This window comes from Mesoplodon mirus (genome assembly GCF_964341445.2).
Source record: "Mesoplodon mirus genome assembly, chromosome: 4".
NCBI classification, from domain to species: Eukaryota; Metazoa; Chordata; class Mammalia; order Artiodactyla; family Ziphiidae; genus Mesoplodon; species Mesoplodon mirus.
In genome coordinates this window covers 64,684,557-64,708,490 of record NC_138979.1, presented here as the reverse complement: position 1 = coordinate 64,708,490, position 23,934 = coordinate 64,684,557, and the positions used below count along the sequence as shown (strand labels likewise).

Here is a 23,934-nt window from a genome sequence, read left to right as displayed (position 1 = left end):
GCTTGTAAATAGTATAAAGCCTTGGTTCACTATACCTACGTTTATAACAGGGCCCCTAATTCCAGGAATGAATTTGCTATACATTGTGGGAAGTCAAACCTTTTCTGGGAAATTCGTAGGACTTCATTCCCAAGCAGATGAAATTCAGTCTACTCCTTTTCTAAGTTTACCAGGTATTTCCAGCAAATCTCATATCATTCTCCAAAGCACTTTTGTTCTTTATCTGTTTGTTCCCCTCCCTCCCCACATACTCACGTGGTTCTTTCTGACCTTCCAGATTCAGATATTAAAGACATCTGAAGTCACCCAGCACCTGCCCAGGGAGTGCCTTCCAGAAAACCTGGGTGGGTACGTCAAAATTGACCTTGCCACTTGGAATTTCCAGTTTCTATCCCAGATGAACGGCCACCCAGATCCCTTCGATGAGATCATCCTGTTCTCCCTCCCTCCGACCTTAGACTGGGACTCAGTGCATGTCCCAGGTCCCCATGCCATGACCATCCAAGAGTTGATGGACTATGTTAGCACCAGGCAAAAGCGGGGGATATATGAGGAGTATGAAGACATCCGTCGTGAGAACCCTGTTGGCACTTTCCACTGTTCCATGTAAGTAGGAAAGGTTTGGGCCAGCGATTGATCACTTTCCAAGATGCTGTGGCACACGTTGGTAGCCCTCCTTCCACACCTCACTTCCTTAACATAGGCTCTTCCTTGTGTTAGGAGCCTCACTCTCACTTAGATGATAGTTTCTTTCATCCAGAAAGAGGCACCTCTTGGTGCTTGTTGCCAACAGCGTATGCTGTGAAATTTCTGAAGCTCTTTGGTCCCAGTGGAGGAACTGTGTACTAATGGATACATTTTTTGATATTTCCCTGATATGCAAGTGTTTTTAGGAAAAAAACAAAAATGTAGGCTCAAAATGTAGGCTGTTGATTTGATCTCTGGTCCTTTCATTTGGGCAGTTTCTCCCTACAGCATTTATAGTATTACATTACTTTCTGAGGAGGGGTACTGGTCCATTTAAGATAATCCACAGTCAGTAAGAGAGAAGAGTTGCCTCTTACGAATTCAGCCTTGTGGGATTTTCCTTCTACCTGAATTCTGTAACTGGTTTATAACCACTTGATAACTATTGTTGGCAATAGAGCATGGATCATTTCTCTTACTGCTGCTGTCATTTATCTTACCATGTTTTCGTTGGCTGTTGCAAAAGCTTCTTTTTCTCCAAGTTTTGAGACTGTTTGTTGAAAATTAAGGAAGCTCAGGGACTTCCTTGGCGGTCCAGTGGTTAGGACTTTGCCTTTCAATGCAGGGGGTGCGGGTTCGTTCCCTGGTCAGGGGGCTAAGATCCCATATGCCTCGTGGCCAAAAAACCAAACGTAAAACAGAAGCAATATTGTAACAAATTCAATAAAGACTTTAAAAGTGGTCCGCATCCAAAAAAAAAAAAAACTTAAAAAAAAAAAAGGAAAATTAAGGAAGCTCTCCCCAGTGGGTCCCAGGCTCAAGTTCCAGCTTAGCCAAAAATACCCTCTGTAACTTACCCAAGTTATTTCTCTTCTTTGCACCTCAGTTTTCCTGTGTGTAGTATTTGATATTAGACTCACCGATATCTACGTACTCTTTTGTAGCTTAAATGTTTTAGGAATCTGTGATTCTGAGAGTACCTCTTTCCCCTTTTAGTTCCTGTCCAGCTTAGTGTGCTGTAAAGAAGGTATGCAGGGAGTGAGGTAAGTGGGAAAAGGAAAAAAAAAAAGAGGGAAAATAATGAGTTAGGATACAGATAAGGGAAGTAAGAGAGAAGAAGCAATTGAGAAAAAAATCAATAAGCAGAATAAGAATGCAAAGGAAAATAAGAAATAAAAAAGAGAGAGAGAAAGCAGAGTATATATCATGTGGGGAGAGTATTCTTCTCTCCCACACAGCTCTGTTTCATCCCTACCAGCTCAAGACCCCTGTATGTATCCAGTCTTTTTCCCAGCCAGAGCAGAGGATGCACACTTGTCCTGGGTATTTCTGACCGTGCTCTGGGTGCTTCTACTGAGGGGTCCTTGAGGTGTCATTTCTACAATGGTTCCCCTTCCCCACATTAAAATAGTGGGTTTGGATTGTGCTCCTTGCATCACCCAAGCCAGCTGTCATGTTATAATCAGAGAATATGTCCTAGTCCTATGGAAGGACTTCCCAATCTTGCCTCTTTATTTATTGAATCAATGAAAACGTCCCACTTCAGGAACTAGAAACCAGAATCCTCAACATCTTCAGGCCCCTGTCTTACACCAAGTTCCAGTAGAACTACTTACACAGAACAAACTGTTTCCCATGGAATTCTAGATTAAGAAGTAGATATCAGAGTATTCACTGCTGTCCAGGATACCTGTGGACCAAGAGACTTTCTTTCCCTTTTTTTTCCTCCCCTATACCATCCTTTCAAAGGATTTTTAAAAATTTAACTTTAAATTTTAACTTTATTATGAGATGATTGTAGATTCACATGCATTTGTAAGAAATAGAGATCATGTGTACTCTTTCCACAGCTATCCCAAGGTAACATCTCCCAGAAGTTTAATATAGTATCACAACCAGGATATTGATACAATCCACCAATCTGACTCAGATTTCCCCAGTTTCAGTGTGTGTATGTATTTAGTTCTTTACAATTTTTATCACACAGGTAAGTTTGTGTATACAGAACTGCAGTCAAGATACAGAATTCCATAACCACATACCTCCATTCCACCCTTCCCCATCCCTAACCCCTGCAACCAGTAATCAATTCTCCATTACTATAATTTTATCATTTTAAGAATGTTATTATATAAATGGAATCATACTATGTGTAAACTTTTGGGATTGCCTTTTCTCACTCAGTATAATTCTCGGGAGATTCACCCAAGTTGTTATTTGTACCAAGTTTGTTCCTTTTTATTGCTGAGTAATATTCCATGGTATGGATGAACCACAGTACAAACTGTTAACCAATCAACCATTTACCTGTTGAAGGACATCTGGGTTGTTTCCAGTTTCTTTTACAAGTAAAGTTGCTCTGAACATTTGTGTCTAGGTTTTGTGTGAAAATAAGTTTCTATTTCTCTGGGATAAATGTCCAAGAGTGGGATTGATAGGTCATATGGTAACTATGTGTTTAGTTTTATGAAAAACTGCCCAGCTCTTTTCCAGAGTGGCTGTACCCTTCTGCATTCCTCCCAGCAATATATGAATGATCCATTTTCTTTGCATCCTCACCAGCGTTCAGTGTTGTCACTATTTTTTATTTTAGCTGTTCTGATAGGTGTATGATGAGATCCCTAAATTAAAATTAGAATTGTGGTTTTAATTTACATTTTCCTACTATCTAATGATATTGAGCATCTTTTCATGTGCTTCTTTGCCGTCTGTATATTCTCTTTGTAAAATGTCTTTTGCCCATTTTCTATTTGGATTTTTTTAAAAACTGTTGGGATTTGAGAGTTCTTTATATTCTAGGTACTGGTTTTTTGTTGGATACGTGGTTTGCGAATATTTTCTTCCAGTCTGTAGCTTTTTTTTTTCATCCTCTTCTGGGTCTCTTGTGAAGCAGAAGTTTATTTTGATGAAGTTCCTTTAACAGTTATTCCTTGTGCGGATCATGCTCTTGGTGTCAAGTCTAAGAACACATTGCCTGGCCCTAGAATCCAAAGATTTTTCTACGTTTTTTTTCCTAAAATTTTTATAGGTTTATGTTTTACATTTAATTTAAATCTGTGATCCATTTTGAATTAACTTTTGTGTAAGGTGTAAGGTTTAGGTTGATGTTCAAATTTTTTTCCCTATAGGTATCTAATTACTCCAGCACTGTTGGTCGAAAAGAGTATTCCTTTTATTGAATTGTTCTTGGAACTTTGTAAAATATCAGCTGGGCTTATTTGTGTGGGAAGAAGGATTTTTTTTTTTTAAATCCACAGAGTACTCAAACTGTGTTTAATAAATTTATTTATTTATTTATGGCTGCGTTGGGTCTTCATTGCGGCACGCAGGCTTTCTCTAGTTGCGGCGAGCGGGGGCTATTCTTCGTTGTGGTGCACAGGCTTCTCATTGTGGTGGCTTCTCTTGTTGTAGAGCATGGGCTCTGGGTGCGTGGGCTTCAGTAGTTGTGGCATGCGGGCTCAGTAGTTGTGGCTTGCGGGCTCTAGAGTGCAGGCTCAGTAGTTGTGGTGCACAGGCTTAGTTTCTCCGTGGTATGTGGGATCTTCCTGGACCAGGGCTCGAACCCGTGTCCCCTGCATTGGCAGGTGGATTTTTTTTTTTTTTTTTTTTTTTTTTTTTGCGATACGCGGGCCTCTCACTGTTGTGGCCTCTCCCGTTGTGGAGCACAGGCTCCGGACGCGCAGGCTCAGCGGCCATGGCTCACGGGCTTAGCCGCTCCACGGCATGTGAGATCTTCCCGGACCGGGGCACGAACCCATGTCCCCTGCATCGGCAGGCGGACTCTCAACCACTGCGCCACCAGGGATGCCCGGCAGGTGGATTCTTAACCGTGGTGCCACCAAGGAAGTCCGCGGATTTTTTTTTTAAATATGAAAAAGAACAGAGCATGACGTGACAAACAACTATTTCCTATCACGGGCATTAGTACTGACAGTTTTTAGCATTTTGTTGGATTTGCTTCATCTTTTTTATTGTATAAAAGAATTAATTGTAAAGTTGAAATCCTTCTAATCCTCACCATCAGTTCTCCTCATTCCCCAGAAGCAGTCACTAGTATGAATGTGGTATGTTTCCTACCAGATGATTTTGTTTATACTGTTACATATACATTCATACCTATGAACAATATAGAGTATTACTTTATATGTGTGGTCTTTATAATTTTTTTTTTGCTTTTAATCAATATGTATGCAAGTGATTTTTTCAAAACCAAATAGTACCAAAAAAAAAAAAAGTAATGAATGACAACAATCTCCTGACTTGGGCTCAGTTCCACTTCCATTGTCATCCATTTTCAACTCTTGTAGCTGTTTTTTTTTTTTCTTTATTTTAGTTTGTTTCATTTCCTTCAGGTCTCCAGGAAACCTAGAGAAGAACCGCTATGGGGATGTACCCTGCCTGGACCAAACTAGAGTGAAGCTGACAAAACGAAGCGGCCACGCTCAGGTAGAAAGATAAATGCCATCCTTTTAGGAACACTGAGGGAAATTTAAGCCTCTTCCAAAGTGAAGCTTACTAATACTGTAGTAGAAAGAACATGGACTCTAAGCCAGAGAGAGAAGGTTTGAGTTTTATTTTATTTTTTTTCTTTTTTCTTTTTTTTCTTTTTTTTTTGAGTTTTATTTTTTATTTTTTAAGCTATATATATATATATATATATATATATTTTTTTTTTTTTTTTTTTTTTTTTTTTTGGCTACGTTGGGTCTTCGTTGCTGCGCGTGGGCTTTCTCTAGTTGCTGCAAGCAGGGGCTACTCTGTTGCGGTGCATGGCCTTCTCATTGCGGTGGCTTATCTTCTTGCAGAGCAGGGGCTCTAGGTGCGCGGGCTTCAGTAGTTGTGGCACGAGGGCTCAGTAGTTGTGGCTCGTGGGCTTAGTTGCTCTGCGGCATGTGGGATCTTCCTGGACCAGGGCTGGAACCCGTGTCCCCTGCATTGGCAGGTGGATTCTTAACCACTGCGCCACCAGAGAAGCCCCAAGGTTTGAGTTTTAGACTACATACTAGTTATTAACATACGCAAGTCCCTATGTGCCCATCTCACAGTACTAAGTAGAAATTAAATGAAATACTTTATGTACATGTTGATAGCACAAAGTTTGGCATATTACTGTAGGTGCTCAATAAATGTTCAATTATTTTGCCTTTTACTCCTAATAAAGTCATAGTCATGTCATCCACCATACTGGTGAGTGTATATGTGTCAATACCAGGCGACTCTCGTTATAAGTGACCTCTAGGACTTCCCTGGTGGTCCAGTGATTAAGACTCCATGCTCCCAATGCAGGGGGCCTGGGTTTGATTCCTGGTGGGGGAACTAGATCCTGCATGCCGCAACTAAGACCCAGGGCAGCCAAATAAATAAATATTAAAAAGAAATCCAACTCTTAAAGAAAAAAAAGTAACCTCTGATTTTTCCATCTAGAAGATCTGACAAAAATTTTGGACGACTAGTGTATACATAAATATATAGGGATAGAGATGAATTGGTCAGATGCCTCTATTATTTAATGTATTAATTTGATCATATCTGTGCATATTAAAAATCACATGTACTTAGTAGAGATATTTAGTGAAAAGTTATTCAAACTTTTCACATACACCTTTAACATCAGTTTCTTTGTCCTCATTTGAGCTACTTTTGAGTCAATCGAACACAGTTTTACAGAACACATCATTTTTATTTCCTTTTTTAAGTGCCTGGTATTGTCACTGGAAAGTTTATTCTAAGTCAGAAAAGTCTATTAGCATAACATTAGCACAGTTTTTTCTTTTCATTCATCCTGTATCTCATGCATCCTCTGTAGCATTATCATTTACTTATTCCTTTTTAAAGTCCTCTTTATTATAACTTGTTTACAGTAGCATCCAACACTTAAGAATTTTGAGGTCAACAATTAGATAGGTGTTACATTTCTTCTTTTTCCTTCTGATACAACAGTTCTGTCTGGTGACCTCTGTACACATCAAAAAACAGCATTGATTGAGGTTGCTGTTCACTATTTAAAAGGAGTTTAAATAGTGCCCCTTAACATGACACAATATAGTGACTTGTTATATCCCCCCTCTTTTTTCTGGAGGATAATTCTTAAGAACATCATTGCCTTATATTTGGGTATGTATGGTACATGAGTCAGTACCCTAGGATCATGGTTTTAATCTCTTTTGACCCTAGTGTTTCAAGTACATAAACTGAATTCATAATCCTGTCTAGGATCCTTACAGAGGGTTTTCCTGCAGTGGCATTAGCTAAGAGTCTGTCTGACTGAAGGCAAATTCACCAGTATTATTAAGATCATCTTAGTTGAGTTGGGGCTCTGGAGTCAGAGATAATCTGAATGTATGTCTTGTTGACTCCTCTGTCTCCAAGACCTAGAACAGTGCCTGGCATGTATCAGACATTCAGTAAATTATTTGTGAATGAATGAGTGAATCCCGGTGTACCAGGAGACTATTCTAGTCATCCTGTAATTAATCTGAAGTTCATCGCTTGAGTTATAGTCCCTCTCATTACTACAAATATTGGTATAGCCTTTATTTCCACAATAAGTGGAGGATTCAGGTTTATTAGTGAATTGTTCAACAGATTTCAGCTGGAATTACAAAGCTGTTAGTCCAGTTTCAGTTGAACCTGGCCCATAACATAATGTGCATGCTGTGTTTCTTCCTGCTATTTCAGTTTGCCCCTAAGTCTATACTTTATCTCTGAGGTCATTTTCAGTTTTTAATATGTAATGATTCTTCTGAAATTGCTGATTTTAATTCCCAGTGCTCTCAGAGACAAGAATGCTAAGAGCTGGTATCCTTAGTTATAAAGAAATAAGTCTCCTTTAAATAGGTGGCATTTCTTTTCAAAGCATGAAGTTAGCTCCAAGAGTAACAGCTCATATATTACTTATATAATATGTTGATTGGCATGTACCAGGTAAATCCTTTGTACTTTTCTATGCCTTCTCACATGGGTCCTGCAGTGTATACCATTTGAATGTGCCAGGCTGAACAGAGGATGGGCTTTGGCTGACTATGGGTGGGCCCTGGATTGAGAAGCCTGGTTGGGGTGAGTGAGACTTTTAGCTTTCTGGGTCTGCTGCAGATGATCCATTAGCTCAGTGAAGGTGTCCAAGTCAGGGTAGAACACGAGTAGTATGAGGTCAATACCAGTTGCTGTGGGAGAAGAACAGAGGAGGAAACTCTTGAATAAATAATTAGTGGGAGGATAAGTGTTAAGTTGGTAGACTGACTATCTAATGGACATATATCCAAATAACATGGGTTTGACCATGAGATGGAGATTTTTTTTTTTTTTTTGGCCGAGCCGTGTAGCTTGCAGGATCTTAGTTCCCCGACCAGGGATTGAACCCGGGCCTACGGCAGTGAAAGCACCAAGTCCTAACCACTGGACCACCAGGGAACTCCCTGGAGGTGTTTTATTAGGGTGGCTGTGTGGTACTGACAGTTCAGACTGTCCTCCAAGTGTTGGAACCCAGTGGAGAAAGGGTTGATGGGGAGTCATTCCCATCTCTCTAGAGTGGAATGGAGTATGGATTTTCCCTAGTTTGCTGTTGAAACTTCTTTACTTTTGTCCTCCTGTAACCCTCCATATCCTATTTAATTTCCCTGATGGCTAATGATGTAAATAAGACCGAGGACATTGGGAGGTGGGAGAAGGCCCGCAGAAGAGAGTGAGTCAGGAGCTATTCATTGAGGCTCTTATGAATGTGTGTGGCTTTTGCTTTGTGTTAATTTAGGCAGTAATGGAGCCCGTTTGGCCCATGCTGTTGATGGTCCTAGCTGTGAGGCATAGCTTTCTTCCTTCTCCAGTCACACTTTGCCTTTTGTGTGTCACAGCATGGACAGGTGTTCCTGCTTAGGTTGCTTGGCTTGCCTGCCTTTTGGTTTTGGTTCTGAGCTGTAGTGCTACAAGTCCTAATGGACTCCTTTTTTGTAAATAACAGCTTTACTGAGATGTAATTCACATACCATACAGTTTACTCATTAAAAGTGTACAAGTCATTGGTTTTTAATATATTCTCAGAGTCATGCAATTATCACCACAATCAACTTTAGAACATTTTTATCACCTAAGAAAGAAACTCGCCTTGGTAGTCACTCCCCATTTCCCCCAAACCCACCTACTTTTTCTCTACTTTTTTTGCCTATTGTGGACATTTCACATAGATAGAATCATACAGTATATGGCCCTTTGTGTCTGGTTTCTCTCAGCGTGTTTTCAAGGTTCATACATGTTATAGCATGTATCCGTATTTCACTAATTTTTATTGCTAAATAATATTCTGTTGTATGGATATATGCCACATTTCATTTACCCATTCATTAGTTGATAAACAATTGAGTTGTTTCCATTGTTTGGCTATTATGAATGATGCTGCTGTGAATATTTGTTTATGAGGTTTTTTTGTTTACATCTGTGTCTTCATTTCCCTTGGGAGTGGACTTGCTGGGTCATATGGTAGCTCTGTGTTTAACCTTTTGAGGAAGTGCCAGATGGTTTTCCAAAGTGACTGCACCATTTTACATTACCACTAGCAGTGTATGAGGGTTCCAATTTCTCTACATCTTTGCCAGTATTTGTTATTATTTTTTACCTGTAGCCATTCTAGTGAGTGTGAAGTGGTATCTCAGTGTGGTTTTGATTTGCATTTCCCTGATGACTAATGATGTTGAGCAACTTTTCAGGTACTTATTGGCCATTTATATATCATCTTGGAAAAATGGCGATTCTGATTCTTTGCCCATTTTAAAACTGAGTTGTCTTTTTACTATTTATTTGTGAGAGATCTTTATATAGTCTAGATACAAATCCCTTATCAAATGTGTGCATTCTGTGGGTGGGTTTTTCGGAAAAAAAAAAAATTATTTATTTATTTTGGCTGCACTGGGTCTTAGTTGTGACATGCAGGATCTTTAGTTGCTGCATGCATATGGGATCTAGTTCCCTGACCAGGGGTCGAACCCAGGCTCCCTGCATTGGGAGCGCGGAGTCTCAGCCACTGGACCACCTGGGAAATCCCCTGTTTTTTCACTTTCTTGATGGTGTCCTTTGAAGCACAAAAGTTTTCAGTTTTAATGTAGTTCAATTTATGTTTCTTCTTTTGTTGCTTGTGCTTTTGGTGTCATATCTAAGGAGGCTTTGCCTAACCCAAGGTCACAAATATTTAATCCTATGTTTTCTTCTAAGAGTTTTATAGTTTTAGCTCTTACATGAGGTCTGTGACCCGTTTGGAGTTAGGTTTTTTGTTTGTTTGTTTGTTTTTGTTTTTTGGGGGGTTTTTTTGGCCTCGCTGTGCGGCTTGCAGAATCTTAGTTCCATTACCAGGGATTGAACACGGACCATAGCAGTGAAAGCGCTGAGTCCTAACCACTGGACCGCCAGGGAATTTCCTGGAGTTAGTTTTTGTATATGATGTGAGAAAGGAATAAGCTTCATTTTTTCTGCATGTGGATATCCACTTGTCCCAGTAACATTTGTGGAAGTGAGGTTTTGAATTGGTCCTTTCACTCCTCATTTTCTGCCTGACAAAAAGAGAAAATTCACACCTTGAGTTTTATTTACTTAGTACATCATTTTCCTACCCAAATGGTATATCCCACACAGCTGCAATGATATTTCCTTTTTATCATTAGACAGATTACATCAATGCCAGTTTCATGGATGGCTACAAACAGAAGAATGCTTACATTGGGACACAAGGTAAGTAGTCTGCCCCTCACAAATTGGTTTTGTGTCATCTACCTGTGATTGTTGGCATCAGATGATAGCATAATTTTTAAAGGAAATGGTAACTTGAAGTGATGTTGCAGCCACTAGATCTTGGCCTTTCATAAAGATTGAGGGTTATTGAGGAAGGCAGATGAGAGGTGTAGAGTTTCTGTACCAGATGTGCCTGGAAACTCACTGCATAGAGATAAACTAGAGATTTGAACACACAACATTACTACAAGTTTTTGGACTGTGTCTTAGTGTTGCCAACCCAGGGGAATGGGACATCAGAGTTCACTGGCCAGTGAGATGCTCCTTATGTCGAGTAGGACATAAAGGAATGGCAATGGGACTTCCCAGAGACTGAGCTCAGTCTATGAATGGGTGTTGCTGGCTTAAGAGGCTTTTTGCTGGTCCCTGTACCATCACAGAGCACGCCAGCAGTCTCTGACATGGATAGTCTTTGCTAGGTCTGACAGTGGAGTAGTGGGCGCTCTAGGAGGATTTCAGATGGAGCCTCTGTTAATATTCTTGTGGGCCCTAGTACTACTCCTGACCTGTTCTTTGCCATCTCAAGGAGAATACTAGGTTTCCTTCAAAGAGAGTGGTGAGAAATCACAACATAGGAGGACATGACAGGCCATCATATGGAATTAAGGCCCTTTGACCATTGTGGAATATGGCCAGCAAGAGATCTGGCGGATACCTCCTTAACCAAGTGATCACACTTAATATCACCAGTAATGGACAAATAGATATTATATGCCTCCTGTTGTGGTATAGTGAGAACTACACAACATAACCTATGTTGTATGTTGCCAGTTTTTGTTTGCTTTTTTAAAAAAATTTTATTTATTTATTTTTAAAAATTTTGGCTGCGTTTTGGGTCTTCGTTGCTGCGTGCAGGCTTTGTCTAGTTGCAGCTAGTGGGGGATGCTCTTCGTTGTGGAGCACGGGCTCTATACACACAGGCTTTAGTTGTGGCACGTGGGCTCAGTAGCTGTGGCTCGTGGGCTGTAGAGCGCAGGCTCCATAGCTGTGGCGCCTGGGTTTAGTTGCTCCACAGCATGTGGGTTCTTCCCAGACCAGGGCTCGAACCCATGTCCCCTGCATTGGCAGGCGGATTTTTAACCACTGCACCACCAGGGAAGTCCTGTTGCCAGTTTTTAAGTCTGAATCTAATAATGAGAAACAAAACTGACAAATCCAGATTGTGGAATGTACTAGAGACCTGGCTTAGACTTTTCAAAGTTAATGCCATGGGGGAAAAAAAAAGACAGGGAACTGTTCTGGATTAAAGGAGACTAAAGAGACATTGATAACCAAAGGCAGTGTGTCATCTTGCAAACTCAATTTGGAAAAAAATTTGTTAAGGACAAACTATTGGGACAGTTGGATACTGTGTATTAGATAATATTATTGTATTAATGTTTAGTTGCTGCAGTGTGATAATGGTATTGTTCTACAGGAGAATGTTCTTGTTCTTCTAAATACGTGTTCAAGTATTTAGGAGTGAAATGTCATAATGTCTGAAACTTAAATAGTTCAGTAAAAGAGAAAATATGTGTTGTGTATATATAGAGAAGCAGGCTTTGCAAAACGATAGCTTTCGAGCTAAAGAATGTATGAGTACACTGTACCCTTCTTTCAACTTTTTCTTTTTTTTTGATTTATTTTTGGCTGTGTTGGGTCTTCGTTGCTGCGCACGGGCTTTCTCTAGTTGAGGTGAGCGAGGGCTACTCTTCGTGGCGGGGTGCAGGCTTCTCATTGCGGTGGCTTCTCTTGTTGTGGAGCATGGGCTCTAGGCGCGCGAGCTTCAGTAGTTGTGGCACGTGGGCTCAGTAGTTGTGGCTCGCGGGCTCTAGAGCACAGGCTCAGTAGCTGTGGTGCACAGGCTTAGTTGCTCCGCGGCCTGTGGGATCTTCCCGGACCAGGGATCGAACCCATGTCCCTTGCATTGGCAGGCAGATTCTTAACCACTGTGCCACCAGGGAAGTCCCTCAACTTTTTGTAGGTTTAAAATTTTTCAAAATAGAAGTTGAGGGAGAAGAAAAGGGAAAAGGGCCTTTGGATTCTTGGTATATTGTAATTGGTCTGATGGTTACAGATTTATTGTTTTTCCCTTAGGAGGGACTACTCTCCAAGAGTCCTTTCAAGACCCTAGGAACAAATAAGAGAACTATCAGGAAAGATTTTTGGCAGGTATAGATTAGGATGTGATCTGCCTGAGAGTAGGACTTTGTTGAGGAGGATGACCGTGGCATGGATGGGCTTATGGAGGGTAAGGATTGACTCTAGGGGTCTCAGAATGCTCCTCTCTCCAGGTTTAGAAGGCAAGGGCACTTCTTAGAGTTGCTAGTTCTTCAGGGATTGGATCCTTTAGGCTGGCTCTGAAGGCCGTGTGCAGGAGAAGCTCATCCAGGAGTATGAGAGAGGATTTCTTGAGTTGAACACTGACCATCTTTAGAAGGCATCAGCACTCTGTTAGGACTGGAAAATGGGATCCTGTGATGTTGAGAAGGCTGGTTTGGTTTGTCTGGTTAACCTTCTTGGCTGTGTTCAGTATTCTGATTTTTATTCATAATATTTCTAATAATACCTGTCATTTATTGAAAGTATCTATTATGTATTAGATATACAATCACCATCTAATTATTGTAGACACTCTGCAAGGAAGGTTTGTTAATCCACGAACAAACTGAAGCCCAAAGAGGTTAGGTGACCTTGGGTCACACAGCTAGTAAGTGACACAGACAGGATTGGGCACATGTCTGTTTGATTCAGAAGTCCTTGCAAGCCAGGTTAGTGGATTGTTTCATCCATGTCGGCATAAACTGCTGACTTTATTTCTTCACAGAAGTCTACTGTTAAGGAGTCTAATCTGGGAAGTGTAACTTTCCCTTCTAAATCTCTCTTTTACGCCTTTGAGGAAATTATGACCCTTCTCTGTCTAGCCTTGAGTCTAAGTGGTATTATCAGGTGCTCTGATTGGCAACACCAATTTTGCCAGTGGTTTGAATGTGGAAAATAAAGTATATGAGAGCTGCTGTGATGCAGTATAGTGCGATGTGAACAAGGCTAAAGTCAGAGGTGGGGAAAGGGTGTTTTTATTATCTTCTTGACATGCATGCTATGGTAAGGCCATGTCCGTTGTAGAAAATGAAGATGAAAATCACTCATAACCCAGAGACCAGAGAAAATGTTAACATTTTGCAGCATCTCCTTCTAAACCTCATTCTGTGCATACAAATAGATATGGACATATAAACTATCTAACAAAATGGGATTTTTCTATACATTATCTCTTTTTTCTGTTGATGGTTGTCTTGTGGATACCTTTCCATAGCAAAAATACAGATCTTATAATATCACCTTTATGGACTGCTTAAATTTGGGGGTATGCCATAATTTAACATCCTCTCTTGTTAGACATTTAGCTTATTTCCAAGACTTCACATGCTCCTGGCAGTGTCCACTTCTGCAAAGACGGAATTCTAGTATCATAAAATGTTAGTGCTTCCTAAGAGACTTTAGCAAAAATGGTAGTGCAATTAGCAGATTTCCACGACAAAATCATCCCTTGGTACTGCCCTGCTTCCCTGAAAGCAAAGGAGGAAAAAGCACTGGGGAAGTACAAGGAATTATCCTCAGTTGTTACTCACTTGATTGAAAGGGAGTTATTGGCTCACAGGCATCTTCAACGTTCCTGCTGAGTGCCCAGCCCTGTACAGATTCTAACTCTAAAAGGAGTAGTTGGTGACATAGCCCTTGCCCTCAGCACCATGTTTGGCTGAGATATGATTACTTCTCACAAAGTAAAATGACTGATGTAAGACCATATACATTAAATGGTTAAGATGTTTTGATCCAGATGTGCCATCAAGAGCTGGGATGAGAGGAAGCCCTACAAGGAATGTGGTGTTGGGGCTTCCCTGGTGGCACAGTGGTTAAGAATCCACCTGCCAACACAGGGGACATGGGTTTGAGCCCTGGTCCGGGAAGATCCCACATGCCACGGAGCAGCTAAGCCCATGAGCCACAACTACTGAGCCCATGCACCACAATTACTGAAGCCTGCGCACCTAGAGCCCGTGCTCTGCAACAAGAGAAGCCACCGCAATGAGAAGCCCACGCACTACAATGAAGAGTAGCCCCCACTTGCCACAACTAGAAGAAAGCCCGCGTGCAGCAATGAAGACCCAACACAGCCATAAATAAATAAATAAATTAATTAATTAATTAATTAATATTTAAGAAAAGGAATGTGGTGTTAAGAGAAAGCTTTAAGGAAGAGGCAGCACTTGAAAATGGGTAAAATGTTGATCATTTTGCAGTGTATAGAAATATCAAACAACATATAAATCCCTGTATGTTGTACACTGGGAACTAACATAGTGTTGTAGGCCAATTATACTTTGAAAACAAACTCATAGAAAAAGAGATCATATTTATGGTTACCAGGGGTTGGGGGAAGGGGGAAATTGGATGAAGGCAGTCAGAATGTACAAATTTATTGATATAAGCTGAATAAGTACTAGGGATGTAATGTGCAATGTGATAAATATAATTAACACTGCTGTGTGTTATACATGAAAGCTGTTAAGAAAGTAGAACCTAAGAGTTCTCATCACAAGGAAAAAAGGTTTTTTTTCCTTTTAAATTTTGTATCTATATGAGATGATGGATGTTCACTAAACTTATTGTGGTAATCATTTCATGATATAAATAAGTCAAATCATTATGCTCTGTATACCTTAAACTTACACAGTGCTGCTTGCCAATTATAGCTCAATAAAACTGGAAGAAAAAAAAAAGAAAGTGGGTAGAAAGTCCAATGGCAATGGAGGTGAGAGAATGTGAACAAAGGAATAGAGGCAGCAGTGAGCTTGTGTGTCTATATTGTGATGAAGCAATTTTTTAGAAAGATTAAACTGGCAAGCGTATACAGAATAGACTGGAAGAAAAATTCCTATTCAGAAAAGTAAACCAAGATGGTGTTACAGGAACTCAGACAAAAGATGATATGGTCTTTGTGCCAGTGAATTTCGGCAGGAAGACCAGGATAGGGACAAGAGGGTAAAAACCAAAAACATTCCAAAGGCAAAAAAAATCTAGGACTTGGTGTCTGTTTCTGGGAGATGAAAGAAATGGGTAAGTCAGAGTTGACTCTAACTTTTTGAGACTAAGTCATTTAAGAATGCCAGTACTGTTAACAGAGTTGAGAAAGTAGAGAGAGAAAGCTAATTTTGAAGGAGGAGACTGAATTGCAAACATGAGGGGTCTGAGGAGCTGGATGAGGGGACATGGAAGGGGAATGGTTTAGTAGGCAACTGGTGATTATAAGGCTTAGGTGAGGTGAAAGCAGCTAGAGACATGTGCACAGTTGACACTCTCAGTCTGGATGTGATAGCTGAAGCCCTGTTGATGAGGCTCTAAGAGGATATGTAGCAATGCTTCTCAAACTGTAGCCTACCTACAATTTTACCTGGGAATCTTGTTAAAATGCAGATTGTGCATTTCTAATACTCTCCCATACGATGCTGGTGCTGCTTGCCCAAGGACCACCCTGAATATCTGGGATATAGTCAAAAAGGCAGGGAGCCAGCGTATGTGCTTTGGAATTAGTAGTTGGGAAAAAACAGAAGAGCTTCCCAGGGTCACGTTCCTTGTCTTCTACTTTCATTGTAGGCCCTTTGGAGAATACCTATCGTGATTTCTGGCTCATGGTATGGGAGCAAAAAGTCTTGGTGATTGTCATGACCACCCGGTGAGTTCATCCTTTTTCTACCCATTGCACTTCCCCCCTCCCCCATCCCCAAGCATGGGTGATTGTAGAGGGGAGTTTAGCTCTTAGAAACAATGAGGATTAGGAAAGCCATGGCAAAGAGTTTGAGATGTCTTAGCTTTTTTCTTAGCTGACCCAGAGTTAACAGAGCCAGGGTATGGTGGAGATTGATAGATCTAACTTGTCAAAGCTTTAATCCATGGCTCTGGTGACCCTGTGCCAGTTACAGCCTGTCCTGAGGTCCTGGCCTTAACTACTAGAGGAAGCATTGGGAAACATGGAGCAATTTACTTTTAGCCTGCTCCCTACTTCCAAAGGTCAGCCGTCTTCCTGGCTTCTGAATTACCAGTTCCCCTTAGTTCTCCCTTTCCCTGCTACTTTTGACCATTTTTCTTCTTACTCATATTTCCACCTGTAGGAGAACTTCAAAAAAAGAGATGTGAAACATAATAGGTCAGGCAGGAAGCTCTTGACGAAAGGAATATTTTTGAAATTTTGGTGTACGTATCTGCCAAAACTTTAGGAATTAATATTTCATGAGTATCATGATTATCATTATGATAATTATAACCCATTTCAGATGAGGAGAAAAAAATTAATGAGAATGTTTGCTAAGGTCGCTTCCTCATGGCACTGTTACAAGCCACCTTTGATTTGGAGGGGAGGTAGTGGAAGAAGTACTACCTTGGAGTACTTTGGAGCCACTGAAGAGTAGTGAGGTGGACTTTAGGCCTTTACATAAACCTCCTGTTGGCATCCCAGGAACTGTGCCTTTCCCACTCCTCTATCAGCCATGGGTTCTCACTGGGGAAGAGAATGAACAGTAACTGAGATATAGGGCAGAGAGTTCGACCTGGCCCACCATATTTTCTCTACTGTCCTTTGTCCACCCAGTATTTATGGCAGATATGTGAGGATTACCAAGAGGTATCAGGAAAGGGACCAAATGGATGTAGCTGGTGCTCAATAAATGTCCACTAAATGAGTACATGCAGAAAATTTAGCTGTTGTTACATCTGTTTAGAATGAAGTTTTCCTTTTTCTGCCAAGAAGCAAGGGGATAGATTAGACAGAAGCAATGCAAGAGATGACATTTCTGCCTAAGGGTACAGCAGGTCATGGGTAGAGCAGAGTTATTGCTGTGGAGAAGGAGGATGGAAGGCTTATCTTTCTCTGTGTGTCTTCAGCTTTGAGGAGGGCGGCAGGAGAAAGTGTGGCCAATACTGGCCTTTAGAAAAAGACTCTCGGATCCGATTTGGCTTCCTCACAGTGACCAATCTAGGCGTGGAGAATATGAACCATTATAAGAAAACAACGCTAGAAATTCACAACACAGAGGTAAATTTTATTTTCTCACTCTTTTGAAGCTGGGGGAAAACCTTTACTGTAAAGAAAATCTCCAAAGGGAGGCAGGATTCCAAGGAGCTTATAAGTTACTTCCATTCTTCTGGAAACAGGATCAGGATATTCGACTCAGAGCCAGAATAGCCATATTGTCTCAACACAGCAGTGGCATTACTTAGGAATGAAACTTTTTATAACATAAGAAATCTGGATCATATAATATAGGAATTCTGCCCTCTCCAGACATTTAATCTTTCCTTTGCGTTCGTAGAGAAGCAATTGTGGAGAAAGTTGAGGGTGATAGGAACCTTGGTGATAGCAATTCCAGAGGGTTGAGAATCTGGAAAAGCCAAAGGTAGTCAGAGGCAAGGAGAAATGACCTCATTAACTTTTGCTTCTTTTTTTGTCCAAGGAACGGCAGAAACGCCACGTGACCCACTTTCAGTTCCTGAGCTGGCCAGATTATGGTGTCCCTTCCTCGGCAGCTTCCCTTATTGATTTCTTGAGAGCCGTCAGGAACCAGCAGAGGCTGGCTGTCAGCAGCATGGGAGCACGCTCCAAAGGGCAGTGCCCTGAGCCACCCATCGTGGTCCATTGCAGTGCAGGCATTGGCAGGACAGGTAATGCACCTGATGCAGCTCTTGGAGCATCCAGAGGCACTAAGGGTGGGGGAGGAATAACAAAGCTCTTAGTTGCCAGAATGTGAGTATTTGATCCATTGGTGGTGAATTACCATGAAAAATTCCTCTTTAATGTCCTTTTAGTATCCCTAGTGTTAGGTGTACTGGCCAGAATATATACTTCACAAGCCAAGTCCTCTAGGGGTTTGATGCTTTATACATCCCATCAGCATGATTATCTTCTGATCCCATCACTGTCACCTGGATGTCCCAGAGAGCTTCAGCTGGGCTGTTGCTTTCTTCCCATACCCTTCCCTGGGGAGCTTTCCACCCTGGACCGTGCTCTCCATTCTGGAACCAGTTAGCAGCTTTTGCCTTAAGGGGATGTACATTGCAGGGACTGTTGGCCTTCTAGTTCAGAGGTCCCTTTGGGAGAAAGGAAGAATAGGTTTGTGTTAGGTCTCTGTAGAGAAGTTGTAGAATCTGAAAATTAGGGCCCAGGTGTGGGAGTGCTGTCATTCTATCTGTCTGGGATTGAAGCAAGAAGTCCCTCTGTCACCTTCCCACCTACTCTTCCTGTTACCCCCATATATGTCCTGAGCGACAAGAGGCCTTCTCATTTCTCTGGCCTTCAACACTCCCTGTGACCTCCTCCTTGAGCCCTTTCAGGCCTAAGGCCAACTGGCCTCCTGCCATGAGGCACCTTGCCATTGAATTCATTCATCCAATCCTGCCTGGGTTATTTGGTAGAGGGAGGGAAAGAGGAGAGGTAGATCAGGTATGACCACTTCCTTCCTTCCTTCAGGTACCTTCTGCTCATTGGACATCTGCCTGGCACAGCTGGAGGAGCTTGGCACCCTAAATGTGTTCCAGACGGTGTCCCGCATGAGGACCCAGAGGGCCTTCAGCATCCAGACCCCTGAGCAGTACTATTTCTGCTACAAGGCAATCCTGGAGTTTGCAGAGAGGGAGGGCATGGTGCCCTCCAGCCACAACCTCCTGACCATGGAGGGTCAGTAACTGTCCCACGAGCCTCCTATCTGCTGCCCAGACTTCCTTAAACTACCCTGGACACCGCTGAGCCTATAGGTTGCCATCAGTTACACTGAAGCCATGGACCAACCTCTTTCTCGTGTCTCCCGGCGCACGCGTGCACGCAAGGCAGCCTTTCCCTTTGGCTAGATAGATGTGGTGAAATTGCCACTAGAAAGGGCCAGCAGCAATGTGTTCTTAATTCCTAGCACCTGCTATCGAACTGTGCCTTATTAAAACCAAATTGTGGCTATCGATTTTTGCCAGGGGCCCCGAGGTAAGTGGGGAAGGAACCTCCCTCCCCCCTTTCCCAATGCCATTCTCCTTCTCAAGGTCTCTTTCCATTCCTTCCCTTTGCTAGGATTTCATGGGGAGGTTTGGTGAGCATCCACCTCCTTCCCAGAGAGCTTGACCAAGTTACATATTGTAGAGAACGTCCTGAGTGCCAAGCACGTTTATACCTAGGGCGTGTATTCCAGTCTTTTCTGTCATTCTCTGTGTGTGCGTGTGTGTATGTGTACTTATGTGTATGAGTCCATACGTACGTGTGTATATAATATATACTGTATGTGATAATATGGTCGTATTCTATAAATACATATACACAGAGATACTCCTTTGTAGAAGTTCCTGGGGCTTCTTGTTGCAGTTCAGGACTCCTCGCTTTTTGGATCCTACTGTTTATCCTGGACGAGCTGGGGTTGGGGATCATGTTGCCTGTTGTCAGACCGCAGAGTGGTGGAAGAGGACACACACACATCCACTCTCCATGCTCCTGCCACAGGCCCTCATCCTTATATAATGACTTATCTCTCTCCAGGATGCTGCCTGTTGGAGCCAAGAATACTGGTTTGTGGTGACACTGGTTTAATTCAGCATGGATTGCCCTTATCTAATGGTTTTTCCTCTGTTTACTTTGCCAATTTTGGGAATAGACCGCCACTGTGATTCCAGACTCTCTCTCCCCCCTCTCCCTATCCCTTGGGGATTGGGATTGGGGCAGAGATGAATTCACTGAGCAGCCAGAGCCAAAAGCAACCGGTACGAAGTCTTAGAAGGAAAGAGAGGGAGCCCACGTGTGAGAGAGAAGAAACTACATACTATGAGACTCCCTCCCTGAGAGAATGAGCTGGGGCCCCTTTTTCTTTTGCTAGAACGTTCTTTTTCTTATGCAGCTTGGCCTTGTCCACTCATATGCCCATCTCTTTCTTGCCTCTAGCCTGCCAGACCCTGGAGCTCAAGCTGGGTGGGTTCTGTGTCAATAAAAAGCTTAACCCCTGTCTGGGTGAAGCAGTCCCCTGCAATCACTGTTTTCCCCCTATTCATTCAACCTGTCCCTGTCTGCTCCCGGCCTACCTAGCCTGATATGCCAGGGATGGAATCAAGAGTCCCAGCATTCCACATTCCCAAGAAAATCCCAGGAACCCCTAAAACTTCTTCCCCTATCACAGATGAGGTTGGCAGCTGATCAGACCTCAATAATTTTATACTGTAATAAGCTTTTTGAATGTATATATTCTTATTTTTACAATCTTTTCGTTTTGTATTTAACGTCAATGGACTGAGTCAGATTCAGAAAATAATTGTAATGTTCATATTCGATATCTTACAGCGATACAGTTTTGTATTTACATATAAATATACCGACATGATCAAATCCTTTTAGCTTCATCAATTTAGTAGCAGTCTGGGGCTGGGAAGGTGAGGAGGGGCTCCAAGAGCTGGTCTGGGAGGGATGGGGAGGCAGGGAGGAACCCAAGGCCTCATAGCCTTTCAGTTCTGAGAGCTGCCCATCTTGCGCAGGGAGACAAAGGGAACCAGCACCAGTTGACTGCTTGCCAAGTGCCAATCGCTGTGGTTGGTGCTTTCCCCCCCATTACCTCATTTAAACCTCACAACAATCCAGTGAGATGTTATTCTCCCTCCCTTCTGTTTCTGTGTAGATGAGAAAGGTAAGGTACAGAGGGTTACAGTGAGGGTTACAGTGAAGGTAAGGTTTAGCAGGCCCAGCTCTAGAACTGGAGCTCAAGTTGGTCTGCTTACAAAGCTTTGGCCTCTTTACTGCGTTGCTATCTCAAAGATCGAGATAGTGTTTTGTCTTTGGAAATGAGTTTTTTTAATGTTCTGTTCAAGGTGTAGACAGTTCTTAAGTTCCAGATAGTTGATCTTGACTAGATCTGTATATAATAGACAAGAAGGGTTTCTGACAGAGTTGGTGACTGATTCTCCCAGATAGGACCTCCTGGTACAGGTCCTCAAGTCTGCAGGGTACCAGAGGGGTCATTCTCCCAGGGAAACCCCATACATTTGGTTACACCGGTACCTTTGTGGGAAGATCTTGAGTCATTTGCATCTCTCTCTTAGAGTAGAACCAGAAGCTTTGTCCACGTAGGACCACTCCCCATGCTGTGTAGCTCCTCCCTGTTGACCAGTGACATCTGTGCACTTGAAGCAGCTCTGGCATGGGGTGTTCTTAATGACAGTGACAGCAGCCGACACTTACCGGTTGCTTAACTCTATCCCAGGTACTGTTCAAAGTGCTTTCTCGGTATTATCTCATTCACCCTCAAACCAAACTTTCGAGGTAGGTATTGACAGAAGAGAAAAACTGAGGCACAGGAAAATTAATTTGCCACAGCAAGAACTCGGACCATCTGACTCAGACCTCTAAGGATCCATCTCCTGATCTTCTAACAAAACATTCTTGAGTTTCTTACCTTAATCAAGAGCTGACGTATAGCGCAAAAATTAAGCCAGACCTTTCTTTGGATGTTCCCTTGGGGACAAGCAAGCATAATAGGTAAACCGAGATACCTGAAATCTGGGAAATCAGAGAGGTTAGGGGTTTGGGGAAGTATGAAGGAAACAAGATTAATGATAAAAGACTTGGAGGAGGTGGACTTGAACTGTCATTTATTTGAAGAGACTGTAGCCCAACTGCTGTGTAAATTCAGAAGTTATGCATGAGTTCTTCATTGCACATCTAAGGATTGGTGAGGTTATCACTTGTGAGGGCTCCATAAAAATGCAGTTTCCTGGGTCCTGCCCAATAGGTGGTTGAGTGAGTGGCAGGATGAGCCAGTTTTTTTTTTTTTTTTTTTCAGTATGTGGGCCTCTCACTGTTGTGGCCTCTCCCGTTGCGGAGCACAGGCTCCGGACACCCAGGCTCAGCGGCCATGGCCCATGGGCCCAGCCGCTCCGCGGCATGTGGGATCCTCCCAGACCGGGGCACAAACCCGTATCCCCTGCACCGGCAGGCGGACTCTCAACCACTGTGCCACCAGGGAAGCCCCTGTGAGCCAGGTTTTTGAACCATTGTTTTAGTCCATGCCCCTGACTCTAGGGAAGGTTAGCAAATTGATGTCTCCTAAATCTGAGAGAAAGAGATTAATAGCTTCCCCCCCATTGCTGTAGTCTGCTTGTAGCTTTTACCCTTGGGAAGATAATTAATACTCAGTGTGAGCCTACCTGTGTTGAGTGTTAAAGGAGATAAAGGGGAAGAGAGAGAAGGAGCCCTGAATCTGTCCAGGAAGTCAAGGCTGTCACATAGGAGATTTGGTGAACAAAGCAAGAGAACCCACAATGGATTGCTGGATTGCACAATTGAGAATGTAAGATGAAGAAAGTGTTCAGGGGAGAGAGAATATTGTGGGTAACTTAGGCTTCTGCTTCTGATTTGACTGCTATTTTTTCATTTAATTTACTCCCTCTAGGCTTAGTCCCTTCATTCTGCCCATCCCTGTTAGCTAGGATGGAACTTCTGAGGTGAAGGGTACCCTAGCATCCTCAGCCTGGGAGGTTCACCATTGTCAATCTCCATGTCACAATGTGCAGGTAAATGACAGAATGCGACTGGTTCTTGGGAGACTGGACTATTTAGCATCATACCTTGAGGAAGATGGGACTCTTGCCCTTATTGTCTTCCCATCTCTAGAGACAACCAGACATATACGGAAACTCACAAATCAGACACCTGCAGGTAGGTGGGTCAGGAGGTATGGCCAGGTAGAAAAGCCTTCTTAGAGTGACTGAGCTCTTTGGTAGTTTTGAGATCTCACCACTCAACTCAAGCCAGGTCCTAGCTTTTGTAAAAGAATGTGCTGTATTAGATGATCCTACTGCAGGCCCTTCAACTCTGAGGGTCTAGTTCTTTGCTGGATGGTGCAAATGCCTATAGAGGAACCATCAGACCCTTCTCTGGTTGGGTCAGCTCCCACTTGAAATCCCCAGTTTTAGCTTGTTTTCAAAGCCTCCTCTTTCAAGGTGCAGCCACCTCCCTATTCCCTCAGTTCCCTTCCCACTTGGCCCCCAACTTGGTAAGCAGCAAGTCTCCCCTATAATCCCCAGGCCATCCCATAGACCTTTAAGGTTTCTGTGCTGTTACATGTGGGACAGACAGAATGACTCGGAGCGGAGGAATGAACTAATCAAGCTACCAGAGCTCCCAACCGAGGTCTTAGGTTTGTCTCCAGCCTTGGTTACTACCAAGGTTACTACCCCCAGACCATCATTAGCTAACCAAGGACAGGAGCTAAAAGCTCCACCAGTTTGGGAACTATATTTCCTCTTGGGAGATATTCACCCTATAGTTAACCATCACACAAACAGTTGTGAATATCAAGTGTTTGGGACTGCACTGCTCTTAACTGACCACAGAGAAGACTGGGTCTTTTCCACATATAGAAATCTAGCACTCAGAAACCTGTTGCAGTGCTTAGCCTTCCTTCACCCCTCACCATAGCTTTC

The 23,934-nt window shown here is 42.5% G+C and overlaps 1 protein-coding gene across 1 annotated transcript in view; it reads left to right on the top strand.

Annotated features, from left to right (window-relative positions):
* Positions 1 to 20,940, top strand: part of PTPN9 (protein tyrosine phosphatase non-receptor type 9) — an 86,551-nt gene extending 65,611 nt beyond the window's left edge. Inside the window, exons 7-13 of the mRNA XM_082617884.1 lie at positions 278 to 606; positions 5,040 to 5,133; positions 10,332 to 10,398; positions 16,096 to 16,174; positions 17,380 to 17,530; positions 17,949 to 18,156; positions 18,962 to 20,940. Coding sequence (XP_082474010.1) covers positions 278 to 606; positions 5,040 to 5,133; positions 10,332 to 10,398; positions 16,096 to 16,174; positions 17,380 to 17,530; positions 17,949 to 18,156; positions 18,962 to 19,176 — 1,143 coding nt within the window. The 3' untranslated portion in view covers positions 19,177 to 20,940. The remainder of the gene's footprint in view (positions 1 to 277; positions 607 to 5,039; positions 5,134 to 10,331; positions 10,399 to 16,095; positions 16,175 to 17,379; positions 17,531 to 17,948; positions 18,157 to 18,961) is intronic.
* Positions 20,941 to 23,934: the final 2,994 nt, after the last annotated feature.